The sequence below is a fragment of the Cryptomeria japonica genome, chromosome 8 (assembly GCF_030272615.1).
Source record: "Cryptomeria japonica chromosome 8, Sugi_1.0, whole genome shotgun sequence".
In the NCBI taxonomy this organism is placed as follows: domain Eukaryota; kingdom Viridiplantae; phylum Streptophyta; class Pinopsida; order Cupressales; family Cupressaceae; genus Cryptomeria; species Cryptomeria japonica.
In genome coordinates this window covers 682,562,549-682,577,845 of record NC_081412.1, presented here as the reverse complement: position 1 = coordinate 682,577,845, position 15,297 = coordinate 682,562,549, and the positions used below count along the sequence as shown (strand labels likewise).

At 34.7% G+C, this 15,297-nt stretch overlaps 1 protein-coding gene across 1 annotated transcript; it reads right to left on the bottom strand.

The window, feature by feature from the left end:
- Positions 1-1,918: 1,918 nt before the first annotated feature.
- LOC131032395 (G-type lectin S-receptor-like serine/threonine-protein kinase At2g19130) lies at positions 1,919-4,315 on the bottom strand. The gene has a single exon (XM_057963357.1). The coding sequence runs from the start codon at positions 4,313-4,315 to the stop codon at positions 1,919-1,921; it is 2,397 nt and encodes a 798-aa protein (XP_057819340.1).
- Between the last annotated feature and the right edge of the window lie 10,982 nt (positions 4,316-15,297).

The following is a 15,297-nucleotide window of genomic DNA, read 5'->3' as shown; positions in this document are numbered from 1 at the left end:
TTTCATAGATTGTCCATTTCTTTCTTTGTTCCAACATGACCTTTCACAATGATTTTCAACCCACAAATTGAACAAGGGTGAAGATCCCAACACTTGTCTTATTTATGTCCTTCTCTATGGCAATGTGAACATTGAATTCTTTCAATTGATTTGAACGTAACATCAAATATCTCTTTCTTATCATGTCACATGCTAGCTTAAAAGGCTCTCTTATTCCTTGCTCATGCTTTCCCAAAAATTTTCCTCTATAACCCATTTTTTGCATGATCTTCAAACCAATATTATTTTCAGAATAACCTTTGTTTTTAACATCACAACTTGCATCTGTACAATCTAACACATCCTTAGTTTTAACTTCACCATCTTCATCAGAAGAAACTTTCGATACATCAACCACATCAATTGATTTCTCAAGGGAACGAAACAAATCTTCTATGCTACATGAGACATCACAAACTAATGACCTTATTTTCAAACACTCATTTTATTTTTCTAACAATTTTTACTTTTGTTTTAATTCCCCATTTTTTTGCTTAACTTACTCCAATTCCTTTTCAAGAATATAATTGTCACATGTACTTTCATAAATATATTTTCTCAACTCACTTATAGTTTCTACCATTTCTAAATTAACAATTTCACCAATTCCTCTTTCAATAGATCTTTCTCACATATTAAACTTGTGTTTTCTTTTTTCACCTTTTTGCCTAACTTCTCCATTAAAATAAATTTAAACTCACCTTATATACTTAATTGTGATTATGAATGGTTGGCTTAAAAAATACTATGATATTCCTAGCTTCTAATTGTGCAAATCTTCAATCTTCTGCATCTTACAAAACAAGTCCAATCATTTTTTGAATAGGACAACTAACTTAAACTTCTTGAACAACAACCATAGCTTTGACTAGGCAAACTATACCAAAAAAAATAAAAAACTGTAAACTTTGTTTCCTCACCTGGTGGCTAATAAACTTCAAGGCAATGATCTCTTTTTCAAACTGACGAGAAATAAAATCTTTGAACGACTTTATCTTCTATAAACTATCTTTTGGCTGTGGTATTTACTTTCCTCTCTAATGGGTACTGTAAATACATCAATTACAGTCCCAAATTTTCTTTGGCAATTTTTTATATACATGGAAGAAATTTGCATGGCTTCAATCTTGTCCACTTCAGTCATCTACTACTCTCTTAACACAAAACAATCATCAACATCCTTATGATGGCTTCAACAAACTGCCCTTCCACGAAGCTTCACCTCTCACAATTTCTACACACTTTGGCGATGGTAAAACTTTGTGATTTTATTCAAAACTTCAACAATGCCTACATCTTCTACTCCACTCTGATAACATTTGGAAATTTTTAAAACAAGGGATAAGTAGAAGCACTTGGACAATCAAAAAAGGATTTTAAAAAACATAGACAATATTGTTACAATAGAGAAAGATTTAACACAAACACACAAACAAAAAAATCTTTATTGAATTTCAAAAAGAGATTACATCTTGCAAGTCATATATGAAGCATTACAATTGGCATTTTTTTTTTGTAGAGGTTGCAGCCTCTTAGATATATTTAGGTCGATTACATTTCATACATTCAACATCCATTATTCAAATAGCTCAATTAACTCATAGTTCTAAAAATAAATGTAAACTAAATTCTAAACTATAGCAATCTAAAATAAAAAATGCAACATTGTAATCATCAAAATACTGTCATGCATCAATTCTCAACAATGATTGTGTTCAAATGTAACTGACTAATGTTACAACAATCATCAACACCTTTACCCTATAACCCTATATGAAACAACTATAACCGGAAACATATGTAATTCATGTCTGACTATTATACTTGTTTCCAAATAGGTGGTTTCTTAAAAACATTAACAATTCGATAAACTCCAAAATTATTGGACGAGCGCTTGCAACGATCTCTGATATTGTTCCATATCACCTTCTGATTTTCCTTCCAATATCCGAACAACTTGAGCCATGCTTGGCTTCTCAATCTCATCCTTTTGAATGCACAAAAAGCTTACCACAGCTGCTCTTCTCACCTCTTCAACATCCGCCTTGTCTGCAATCCTTTCATCCACAATACCGATTGTGTTTCCCTTCTGAATTTGATCTGCTGCCCAAGCCGGAAAGTAGTGCTGAGATTCTTGCAGGCTCAAGTTACTATTTCGTCGGCCTGAGATTATTTCGAATAGGGTCATGCCGAAGCTGTATACATCCACCTTCACTGTTATTGGCAAGCCCGAGAGCCACTCTGGAGCCAAATACCCTCTTGTTCCTCTTGTTGTCGTCAGCACTCTGCTGAAATCTCTGCCAACAAGCTTTGCCAGCCCAAAATCAGCCACTTTTGGAGAGAAATCCGCATCTAGAAGGATATTTTCTGGCTTGATATAGCAATGGATGATGCGATCTCTGCATTCTTCGTGGAGATAAAGTAACCCTCTTGCAGTGCCCAAAGCTATTCCAAATCTGGTATTCCAGTCCAACACCTTGTCTGGTTCATTAGACTTGGTGGACAAGAAAGAGTCGAGAGACCCATTTTGTATGTACTCATAAACAAGCATTCTTTTAGATCCCTCTGCACAGAATCCACAGAGCTTCACCAAATTCACATGATGTATGTTTCCAATAGTGCTTATTTCAGCACGGAACTGCTTTTCTGCTTTTGCTGAAGTCTCCAACTTCTTTACGGCTACAAGTTTATTGTCTGGAAGAGTTCCTTTGAAGACAGAGCCAAATGCTCCCTTTCCCAACTTATGGGAGAAATTCTTTGTTGCAACTTTTAGTTCTTTGTAGGTGAATGTTCTGGGCAATGTTGGTGTGTCCTGCTTCGCGACTTTCTCAAGCAATCTTCGTCGCCTGCGCTGAATAAAGCATGCACCAATAAACAGAATACCCAAAACGGCAACACCCAAAGGAACTGAAATGGAAAGTGCAACTACTCTGCTGCTGCTTTTTCCTGAGCTGGCTGACAACTGTGACGCATCAGAAGCAGCCAATCGAATGAACAAGGGCTGGCCATCAGAAGAAATAGCCTTATCCCGCATGCTTAACAGATCGCCAAACCACATTTTACAAACGGGAGAATTTGAATCAGCGAAAGAAAAAGCCGTGCAGAAGCAATTGTTGAGACAAGCAGTTTTGCATCCTCGTAGAGTAGAGTTTGACATAATTTGAAAAGGCTCTTCATCAGACAAGGACTTATCAATGGCTTGGAGGAAACCATCGGTGGTGCCACGGCCACTGCCATTAATGGAGGAGCAGTTTAATGGAGTACGCCGAACACAACCGCTTAGCCACCATTCCTGAGAATTCCAGGCAGCAGCGTCTCTTGGGTTGAAGCCTTCCACGCATCTGCACGACTGAATGTTTTCTTGGGGGAAACACACTCCACAAGGCCCGCATATACCATACACGCCACATCTTAATTGGGGCTGAAACCAAATCACATTCCAGCTATTATTATTTACCCAATAGTACACTGATATCTCGCCTTTCCAGTTGACTCTCACCATCATTGTACCAGCCTCGGGTGCAAGCTTATACGTGTAATACATTCTTGTGGGAGAGAACACTACGAGTTCCTCCTTCAAAATGGAATAAGATGGAGACCCTGGCAAAGTGGCGAAGTAGCTACCGGTCCATTCTCCCGTACTGTGATATGAAACACCATTTTTATACTGCAGTAAGACGTCAGTCTTACCAGGGGATGGATTCATTTGTTCAAAGAAGGGGCCAGGCGCTGGATCCACCGAACTCTTCCAGGAAATTATTTTCAAGCCCTTCCAAAACTTCATGGTAGGCAAAAATGTATCTGTGGGATTTGCAAAACTCTCCCACACAATCTCAGAAGTGTTTTGCGCGCCGAAAAGAACAAAATTGCCAACGTCGAGTATGGAAGCCCTCGATGTCTTTGTTTGGTGAGTATTATTACTCGACCAAATGGCTTTTACTTGCAAATCAGAGACAGTGAGATAACCAGTTGAAGAGAGCGTAAAAACGCCAGGCATGTCTCTGACAGGAGTCTCCCTGTTAGCCACCCAAACGATGGTCTTGTCAGGGATTTGGGCATACCAGATCCCAACATACCAGTTGTTGGTTCCGTTGGGAGTAAAAAATCCCAGTTCAAAAGTGCCATTCTTTGAGATGATGGTCTGCTTTCCCTTCAGAGAAGCCCCCAAAGAGAGGGTGTCTCCACCATGGACAAATATATCGCAACTCTCCTGGGGAATAAGTATAGCGAGAGCTAACATGAAACGTTTCAAAAAGTTGAATGCTAAACGATCCATTTTCTTTCGGCTATGATTTCTTTCATCTAGTTATAGATGTCTAGCAAAGGAGGAAATATCTATCTGTGGCGAACAGATAGATTGTACTGAGACATAAATAGACCAGCTAAGTGCAAACTACTTTTGTTTACTTTGGAAAATTAGTCGTTCTTAGCTGGGAAGTTGTCCATTGAACTGAAATAAAATCGGATTCTAATATCAAATCAAGGGCACATCTGATTAAGACTTTGACGGTAGATTAACTATCCTCCATATTTGTCACCCGTCGTATTTACTTTACACCTGACGTGTCTGAATTCCATAAACCATGCCATTTGCCGATACAAAATTTCCGAATTACTTTTGTTGACTTGAAAAATTACCATTTTGAATAGATTTCAGACACTCATAATCTCCCAATGTCACACTAACATATTCAATACTTCTATGAATCTCCAGGAAAACCTCTTAAATTGAAGAATCTGAATACTTGTCGCCCATGTGTTGGTGGCAGCTGAGTATTGGCCTCATTTTCACTGACCCATATGAGTGATGTCTCTTCTTCACGTCATTATATGCATTCTTTTCGATGAGTGCTTTGTATATTGCCAAGGCTCCCATCTTACATCCCTGTCCCACCGACAGCTGAAAAGGACAGAAACTACTAATAGTTAAAAACAATGATAATATACATTTTATTTTAATAATTAAAGAAGTCAGGGATGATCATTTATCTAAAAATCAGCTACAATCAATAATATGGATGTGGAAATCTGATAAATTTAATTAAACGATAGTAAAATGGTAATAATATAAATAAATTATGTTGTAACCATTAAAGAAGTGAAGGAATGATCATTTATCAAAATGCCAATGTCACAAAAGGGTGAAATTCAAATAAACAGATACATTGCGGTCACTCCATTTAAAAATTTTCTAACATTAGTAAAGTAAATTTACAAAGAATAGAAGCACTAGAGGACATTGCATTTTTAATTGAAAGTATTATAAGTAATACTTGCTCGCAATGATTTGACTTATGTGGGAGTTGAATTTTGACCTTATAATTTTAATAAATGTGCTTGTTTTTTATTTTGATTGTGTATGTTTGTTTGCATCAATGTTTCGGATCACACTCTGTGATTCATCATCAAGATGATAGAAAGTTCAAGGAGTAGATTAATGGCATGTTGCCATTTTTCTGGTCCTTGAGGTTTCTATCATCCCGATGATTGCCATTTTTCTACTCCTTGAGCTTTCTATCATCCTAATGATGGATCACAGAGTGTGATCCGAAACATTAATGCAAACAAACATTCACAATCAAAATCAGAAGTGAGCACATTTACTAATATGGATTGTGGAAAACTAATATCTTTACTTATAATTTTAGTCAAGTTGATCTTGACTATCAAATGTTTTTTACTCATTCTTTCCATCTCTTTAGAGTAAGAGGAGGGCAACATCTATGTAGATATCAGGATGTATATTTGATCATATTTATTAATTAATTGAAAATAAAAATACATATATTTTGATTTTTTATTAATTATTTACGCCTAAAGGCAACAATAGAATGTCACCAAATCTATAAAAACAAAAAAAAATGGTTCACATTCCTATCATTTACCAAAATATACCAAGTGCACAATTTAAAACATATGAAAGTTGGCATTCCTGTGGGCGAAGTAGGAAGTAAATGGGTATTTGAAACAAGAAAGGATAAAAGTTACCAATGGGATGAGTATAGTTGTGAAGATAAAATGACTTGTTTTTTGTAACGTCTCTCTTTCTACACTTGTAACTCCCAAGCTTCAAAAGAATTTATAATGCCTCCCTACCACGATTAGCAAAAGAGTACGAGTTTTTTTGTTCAGCTCCAAAGCAACAAAGTTTTGATTAGAAAGATCTATTTATAGTTATGAAATAGTAGAATCTGATATTCTAGTAGTCACAATGTAAGTTTTCTTTCATTTTATTGTAATTGTTGTTTTCATTAAATGCAGGTTTGTTTTCATTTTATTGGAATCATTGTTTTCATTAAATGTAATCGCTATATTCATTCCTTATTATGTATCGAACAACTCGAACATTTGGGTGTCTGCTTTCAAGTCTCCCAGGTGATCTTTTCCACTTGACCCATAAAGTTATGATGAAGTTCCCCTCTTGCAATCCATTTGCGCTTTACAAAGTCACCTATGCTCACAATGCAACCATATCATTCATTCTCTGTTTAACCAAAACTCTAAAATATTTTTTAATCCCAAATTTTCTAAAATTTGTGATCGTAGTTTTCTTATATAATAGGCAAACATTTTAGAGCACAATCTTTGATGATATGCAGGACCGAATCACTCTATTAAAAATACCAAAAATGAAGTTCTCGGTGAAAGATCTCCCACAAAAGATAAATCCACTATTATGGTCCCAACTCCAAGGTATAACATATCTTTCTTGGAGATGTTTGTCTGTCTAATTTTTTTTCTTTTTACAATATTACAAATTATGATTTTGAGTAGCATTATTGCAGAAAGAATGAGTCTTAATTTTTGCTGCCTCAATTCCACTTTTGTATTTAGATATTCTTAGGGAATTTATTAGTGGCTGGTTCATGAGACCCATTAATGGACTTCCACAAGAATGTTTGTGTATTTATGTTTATATTGTTTATATTTTGTTATGTCAATTTGGATTTCATTATCAGAGCCCATCAATAAACCAATCCACTCGCATCAAATGCACTCTTCTTAAATTGACATTATGGCTAGCTTAAGAATAAACCATAGCTCAACAAAAGAGACTATCCAATTACCTTAACATTAACATTAATCGATGGCTGCTAATATGACTCAAATCCCAACTTCCCAAATCATTGTTTAAGGGTATTATTTTATTTGCAAGTTTTTTTATTTTATTTTTGGATTAAGAAACCCTTACATCATAGCAACCACATAATGGCTCCAAAAAATACTTTAAATACATGCATTTGTAACAAATTTGAATGTGCTAGAGATTAGTTTTTACTTTTTGAAGTTTGTTATTTTTGTACTTAAATGGGTTAAATTTGAAGGTGTAGAAGGGAAAAAATGAAGGCAATGTGATGAGATATGTTATTAGTTGAAGGAAATAGATACAAAGCATAAAGTAGTTATACCATCATTGGAGGAATAAGAAACATGTACCATTGTGAACAATAGAAGAGAAAAGAAAAGAAAATTACAATATTACACTAACGACCCCCCCGTTAACACATTATTTCTACATATACATCCCAAAAACAACTCAAATTTGACCTTACCAAGAGACTTGGTGAGAATATCAACAATTTGAGAATTAGAGCGACAATACTATATTTTAATGTGGTTTTGCAATACATGCTCTCAAATGTAGTGACATTCAACTCCTATCTGCTTGGTGCACTTATAAAAAAATAGGTTCTTGACAAGTTTTGAAAAACAATCCCTAGTTGTCACAAAAAAGAATTGGTGGTTGATCCTCAACAATACCCATATCATCTAGAATGCAATGTAACCAAATGACCTCACACACAGCTTCTTGTGCTGCACAATATTCAAGCTTGGTGAATGGGAGAGAAACAACAGTTTGCTTCTTACTAATCCATGAAATATGATGAGATGCAAGATGAAAAGATATGTTGATGTTGATTTGTGGTCATCTAGAGACCCAAAACTGATCATTCTTCTTATATTCCAGACCATACTCAAGAGTACCTTAGACATACAACAAATAATGCTTGGCTGCAATCCAATGATATTTCATCAACTCCTACATGAACCTGGATAGATAACTGACAACAAAGCATAAATCTGGTCTTCTATACATCAAGTAGACGAGACTCCCAATAAGCTACCTATAGAGAGTTGAATCAACTTGAGGGGGATCTTGGAAACAAAAGGGTTGCAAACCTTTCTCCATAGGTGTGGGCAAAGGCTTACAATCAAACATACCAAAAAGGTCTAGGAGTGTTTTGGTAAATTTCAAACCTGAGATAAAGATATGATGTCCTTCTACCATATCTCCAAGCCAAGACAATAATGAAGTAGCCCAAAATCTTTCATGTCAAAGGATTGCTTGACATCATGTTTGACAATATCAATGAGATAATTTGAGCTTCTTGTGAGCACAAGATCATTGACATACAATGAAAGTATGACAATATTTATTCCAACCTTTTTGATATACAAATTAGAATTTGAGGGGCTACGATTTAAAACCATACTGCAAAAGGTTCCATGACCATCTATTTTAATGTACCTAGCCTTAGGGGTTTGTTTAAGAACATAGAATGACTTTATTAGATGGCATACATTATGAGGATTATGTTCACTTATGAGGCATTTAGGTTGGACCATGTATACTTCCTTTTCAAGATCACCATTCAAGAAAGAACTCTTGGCATCCATCTGATGAAGCCTCCATCCATTCCATCTAGCTAAAGCACGCACAACTTAAATGATTTTTCAGGTTTGTAGTGGGGGCAAGGATCTCTCCATAATCAATGCAAGCCTATTGAGAATATCCCTTATACAATAGAACATGCTTTGTATTTTTTGATAAACCCATTTGCAGCCTATGGGTTTCATTCTTGGAGGGAGATCGAAAAGATTCCATGTGTGATTATTCATTAGAGATTTATATTCAATGTCCATAGTGCTCTTCCAATGGGGTTGAATGAGAGCCTCACAAGCTATTGTAGGTTTAGTACTACTCTCAACTGAACTCATCAAGGCTATATTCACCTCATACCCTGCCTGACTGCATGTCATTACTCTTGTGGAGAGGTCTAGAAGTGTGCTTAGGTGGGAATCCCTGAAGGTAGTTTGGGTCCATTTCAGATGTGGATGGTGTTGTGATTTTGAAGAATGACTCTCCAAAGCACTAAGATCAACAAAAAATAATTTGTGCAACCTACCTTCATTTTCTTGTAGAAAGAAATTCTCAATCACATAATCAAACTGTGACAGAAGCCTATAGGAAGAGAATGAATTTTTATTATGCAACTGACAGTTAAAAGATATCTCATCACAAACCACATCTCTCCTCTCATCAATATCATGTCTCTTAGGATTCATGAGATGATAATACTTTGAAGTCAAACTGTAATGCAAAAAGATGCACTAAATTGTGTTCAAATTAAGTTTCTTCCTCTTGTGAGATGGGTCATGCATATATGTAGTACAACCATTTACTCAAAGATGAGATATAGATGGTTTGTGACCACTCCATACCTCTTTTGGTATTTTGCCTTTTAATATCTTTGTAGGAGACTAATTGAGAAGGTACATTGTTGTGTGAACTGCTTCTACCCAAAAATGATCCTCCAGCTTGGTTATAGCAAGCATGCATCGAGTCTTCTCCATAGCATTCCAATTGCTTCATTCTACAACACCATTTTGTTGAGGTGTATACGGAGTTGTTAGATGCTATTTTATGCCATGAGACTTCAGGAACCCCACAAATTTCTTAGAAGTGAATTCCCCCCTCAGTCGAAATGGAGGAAGACAAGAGACTTGCAAAACTCTTGAAAAACATGATGGTAGAAATCCTAAAAGTGAGAAAAATCTTCTCTTCCTCAAAAGAAAATATAGCCAAGCCTTGCGAGAGAAGTCATCCACAAAAAACTAAAAATTATTTGCATCCTTGAAAGGAGACAAACAATGGTTTGCATAGATTATGATGGATAACTACAAGATGTTTTATGGCATGGTAGGTGCTAGACTTGAATGTGACTTTATATTGTTTTTTTGCAAGATAGTTAGAGAAAACTAGCAAAGAAGAAGGAAAACGAGGAATACCTCTTACCATGTCTTGGGAGCTAAGCTAATGGAGACAACAGGTAGAAAGATATCCATATGCATAATGCTAGAGAGAAGTGGATTCCATTGTAGAAGCACAAAGAGAAGCCTCAAAGGAGGAAACCACATCAAGGGCAAAAATATGACCTTTCTTAAAACCTTGAAAAATAACCTTTCCATATTGGGATACGTGACAAGATTTGACATCACATTTAACTTGAAACTCCACCTTAAGCTTATGATTCAAAAGATGACAAATAAACGAGGTTGGATGTCAACCCTGGCACATAGAGTACATTGGTGAGAGAACAACTTCTTGTTCCAAGAGGAATGGTGATAGTACCAATGCCTTTGGAAAAATATTCCTTATTATCAGCTATCTAAATGAGGTCACCAGTAGGATGAGTAGCTAGAGTATCAGACAATTCTTTGTTTCTAGTCATATACTTGCTAGCACCAAAGTCAATCAACAAAACATCCTTGGATGAGGGAGTAGTTTGGGAGACTAGGACTAAATTCTTATTGATACCGCAATTTCTAGCAAGAGGTGTATCCTCATCAAATGCCTCATCTTGTTGTGTAGCAACATGTCCTCTTTGTTTTCTACAATGAGGATATCCTCTCAATTGGCAAGAATGACTTCAACTAGATGGACATTCCTTACTAGAATTGTCTTGTGTAAGACCATTGTACCAACAATAATTAGTATCATGTGTATCAATATGAAAAATGTGACACCAATGATTCCCTTTGGAAGACTGATGTGACTATGAAGACTTCTTTTGAGAGGGTCCCTTGTGAATCTTCTTTCCTTGTTGTGGTTGAGAGATGAGATTTCTCTCCAAAATCATCTTGTAAAGACTAAATGGCATATTCTTGTTTAAGTAGATTCACTAATTCTTCAAAATATACTTTTTGTTTAGTGATATTCAAAGTTGTGACAAATATCCAAAATTGTGAAGGAAGATCTTGCAAGGTGATTGGGACAAGTAATTTGTGTTCTACTTTCTCACCAAGATCAATAAGCTCTTCTTGGAGGGCAGACACGTGACACAATAAGATCTCCACTTTCTCACAAGCTTGCATAATAAGTGTATGAAGTTTAGATTGAAGATGAAGAATCTTAGTCTGATTCTTTGCCTCATAGATGGTGGAAATCACTTCCCAAGTCACCTTTGATATTTTTGTATCTTGAACATATAGTGGAATTTCATCCCTGATACTGAGTGTTATCAACATCAAAGCTTTGGTATCGACTTTGTCAAACTTTTTCTTCTTATTAACATCATTTGGATGGGTGATGGATCCAATGACAATCTCCCATAATTCTTCAAATTGAATAATCATGTGCATCTTAGTCTTCCATGGAGCATAATTGGATCCTTTAAGAAGTTGTGCATCTGAGATTAAAATATTTAGTGCAGACATGATAAACACCAAAAAGAGAAAATATACTTCACAAAAACATAAATTTTATTAATAGTGTAGTGAAATATACACTCTTATTGAGATAAATACATTCTTCTATGAACAAGAATCACTCAGTTGAGCATGATAAGATCGTGTAATGAGATAGGGATTCTTATAAGGGTGTTCTACCTCATCTTCAACATCAACTTCATAACCCTCTTCGAGTTGCACACATATTTTTTGTACTTGACAGCGTACATTAAAAATGAAATATTCTAAAAGGCCTTGTCGTATAATCTCATCAAATTGTAGATTTCTAGTATTGTGAAGAGCATCTAACAAAGCAAGATAAAGGCAAGTGCTATCTAGAACTACACTCTTGGCACCATGATTACTAGCAATGTTACTCGCATTATTTGGCGATTTCGAGAATTAAAAAAAAATACAATGTATCTCCTCTAAAACACAGCAAATAAAGGAAGTCAAACCCTCATTGGATTATCTCATGTCTTCTTTGCAATGCAACAACTAAATAACTTCATTGGTTTACATGGATTATTGTGCTCACATGGATGAGCTCCTCCATAACACAACAAGTGAAGAAAACACAAATAATAATAATTTTTTTTTCCTTGCTTGAAAGTGAATAGAGCCATATTGATGAACCACTATAAATTCATTTTTTATCACTTATCTAATTTTACATTGCAAACTATTTTATCTACTCTTATTTGAAAAAACATAACTAAATATAAAAAATTAAATTTAAAATAAAATTATATTAACAAAATTTAAATTTAAACTATTTTTAAATTAAATATCTTCACTTAAAAAATTAAAGATATCTTATATTAAGATAATATCTTTATACTACATAAAATAAAAAGTATAAATCTATAATATTAAATAACTAATATGATATATCTTAATTTATTTGATAATTAAAAAATATTTTAATATAACAAAATATTTATACCAACTTACATATTTTATTATTTTTAGTTTACATAGTTTTTTTATACATAATACCAAGTTAAATAATTCTTAAACAAATAAAATAAATATATTTAAGAAATTTATATTAATAACATTTTAAATCATATATTTAGTTTTACCTATTACAAAACGTTTAACATAACGTTTAACATAAGAATAAATTTAAAACCAACATCTTTAGAAATTGGATAATTTAATATATTTACTGTGAAAAACTCTTTTCACTCAAAGAAAACTTCACACTATAAATATGAAAAGGAAATTGTTTATAATGCATGGTAGGTAAGACTTGCCATCTTAAATATAATATCATCGACAGACTTTTACTGAAGAAGTAATTGTTTATAATATCATGGATGTGAATAAAATATGAAGAAACAGATAATTACATTCAAAACTTTTTGGATTGTCAAACACGTTCATCGCATTTTGAAATTTGGAACGTAGAATATTGATATTGATTCAAACATAGATTTTTTTTTACATGTACTGTAAAAACTTTTCTATTGTCAAATGAGATCATTTTCACACCGTTCAATTTGACAATGCCGATAAAAATAGGAAGGATACAGAAAAAAATTGTTTGAAATTTAGAATAAAATATATTAGATTTAAAAAAAAAATGTGATAGTGTCAATATTGATATTGATTAGAATTTTAAATTTCTTTGGAGTGTGAAGCACGGATATGATGTATCTAAATTATAATGAAAAATAAAAAAAGACAGAAAATGAAGTGTCAATTTTGATATTGATTGAGATAATTTTTCTTTTAAACATGGACTCTCTTTTTGGTAGTGTCAAGTATACAAACAATACAATTAAATTATGTTAAATGATAGGAAAGTGACAAAAATGATGGTTTGAAATTTGGAGTGATGTAAATCTAGATAGTGTAGAAAAAATGTAGTGTTAAATTTGATATTGACTAATATTCTTAATTTTTTTGTGTGTTAAGCATACACACAATATAATTAAATTAAATTGAAAAATGTTGAAAGCTACAAAAGTGTTGATGTTTTAAAATTTTGCACAGAATAATTAAAATTTTCAAATGGCTTTGCAAAATTTTGCCCAAACCACGACAAGTGGTAAACAGTATCCTGTGATCAAGAAATCACATCCAGCTGCGAAGTCCGTCCTTCACCCAAAAAATATCTAGGGGACAAAGAGGATATCCCCAAGGCAAGCTAATTCATTTTCTCAGAATGCCCACAAAAACAAGCTGGGTTCAGCGAACAGATTTGAAGCCCTTTCATCTATGCAATCCTGTGCTATGGGAGTAAATTCGATCCCGATTACTCTGAATCAAATTTGCAAGGATGCGGCTAGGGTTCCAGGTGGCCCCCCAATCAGCCAAAATAAATCTAAATCTACAATAAATAAGGATATCTCTGCATCTGCGATAGTAGATACTGATTGGTTGGGGAAACAAAAGAACCCTAGATCGATAGTGATCCACAAGGACCACTCGGAAAGGAAGGACAATTGGTGGCCACCACAAGGACTAACGCGATTTACTGCAAATTCTATTGCCACGGGTGCAAATAGGGTAAAACTTGGGAAAAAAGGTCTCATGGGGAGTCTTTGCCAAAACCATCAATGGCCCTTCCTCAGGCGATTAACTCAACAAGCAAGTCTCAAAATCATAATAGCGAGAAGCAAGTCAATTCTCATATTAGCTCTGGTCAGGACATAATTATCATAAGTAACTAGTACACAAATGATATCTGGGAGGATTACAAAGGACGAGGTCTCTATGGCAAATGGTGCGGTTTCGGTGCCTCCACCTAGGATATTATCCAGTGGTTGATCTCCACAACCAAAGGGCAAGTAAGTATCACAACCCTAGAAGACAATTATATGTTTATTCATTGTAAATCATTAGTATTAAGGGATAAATTACTAAATTTTCAACCTAGTTTCTTTAAAGGTTACTGTTTCTCCTTTTTTAAATGGCAACCAAATTTTTCGCCTAAAATTTTTTATGATCATTCTGTCCCAAGGTGGGTAGAGCTACCTAACCTCCTAGTAGAGCTTATTCATGAGCATTTCCTTGTCAGAATAGGTGACTCACTTGGGGTTTTTGATGGATTAGAAGAAAATTTCAGTGATTCTGCAACCATCAGGATGATGGTCAAATTTTTGATCAAAACTGTTAACATTGAGCCTATTAAAATTATAACAAAACACTATTTTTATTGGATTAAACCAGAATTATTTAAAGGCAGAGTGGTCTCAAAAGAAGTTATCCTTCCAGATCTAACTCTTCCCAAGCCTAAACCGGGAAAAAGAAGTCCAGCTTTACCCCCACAGGATAAGATTGTCTTAACTCTCAATCCTGAAGGAGGAGGCTTCACCATAAATACTTTGATGGAGGCCACCACAGATAAATTGGACCTGAGTAGGAATACAATGGATAGGAAGGAAAAGGAAACCCTAATTCAGGAATTAGAGGAAGGGGAAATTACCTGTGATGATGGTGGCATATTTGAGACACCCTCACTTATGGATATAGATCCCCTTGTCCCTCTCATCAAAGAGATTACCCTCATGGATTGGTGCATGCAGAGTTCTCCCAGGGAGAAATTAGAAATGGCATTTAATGGAGGGGTTATCGGCAAGCCAGATGGCATGGATTGCCTGCCTTTTGTTTTGAGCAATAAAGCTTTCCCGATATCACAACTTAGTGACCCCCTAAATATAGAAACCAAGGAAACTGAGGAGGAAAATTTAAAGAGAATTGAAGTAGAAAGTAGGATCATCTTAGATTATGTGGGCT

What these genes read in the sequence shown, in the direction of transcription:
- LOC131032395 (XM_057963357.1), bottom strand. Translation starts at nt 4,315, where the DNA reads ATGGATCGTTTAGCATTCAACTTTTTGAAACGTTTCATGTTAGCTCTC.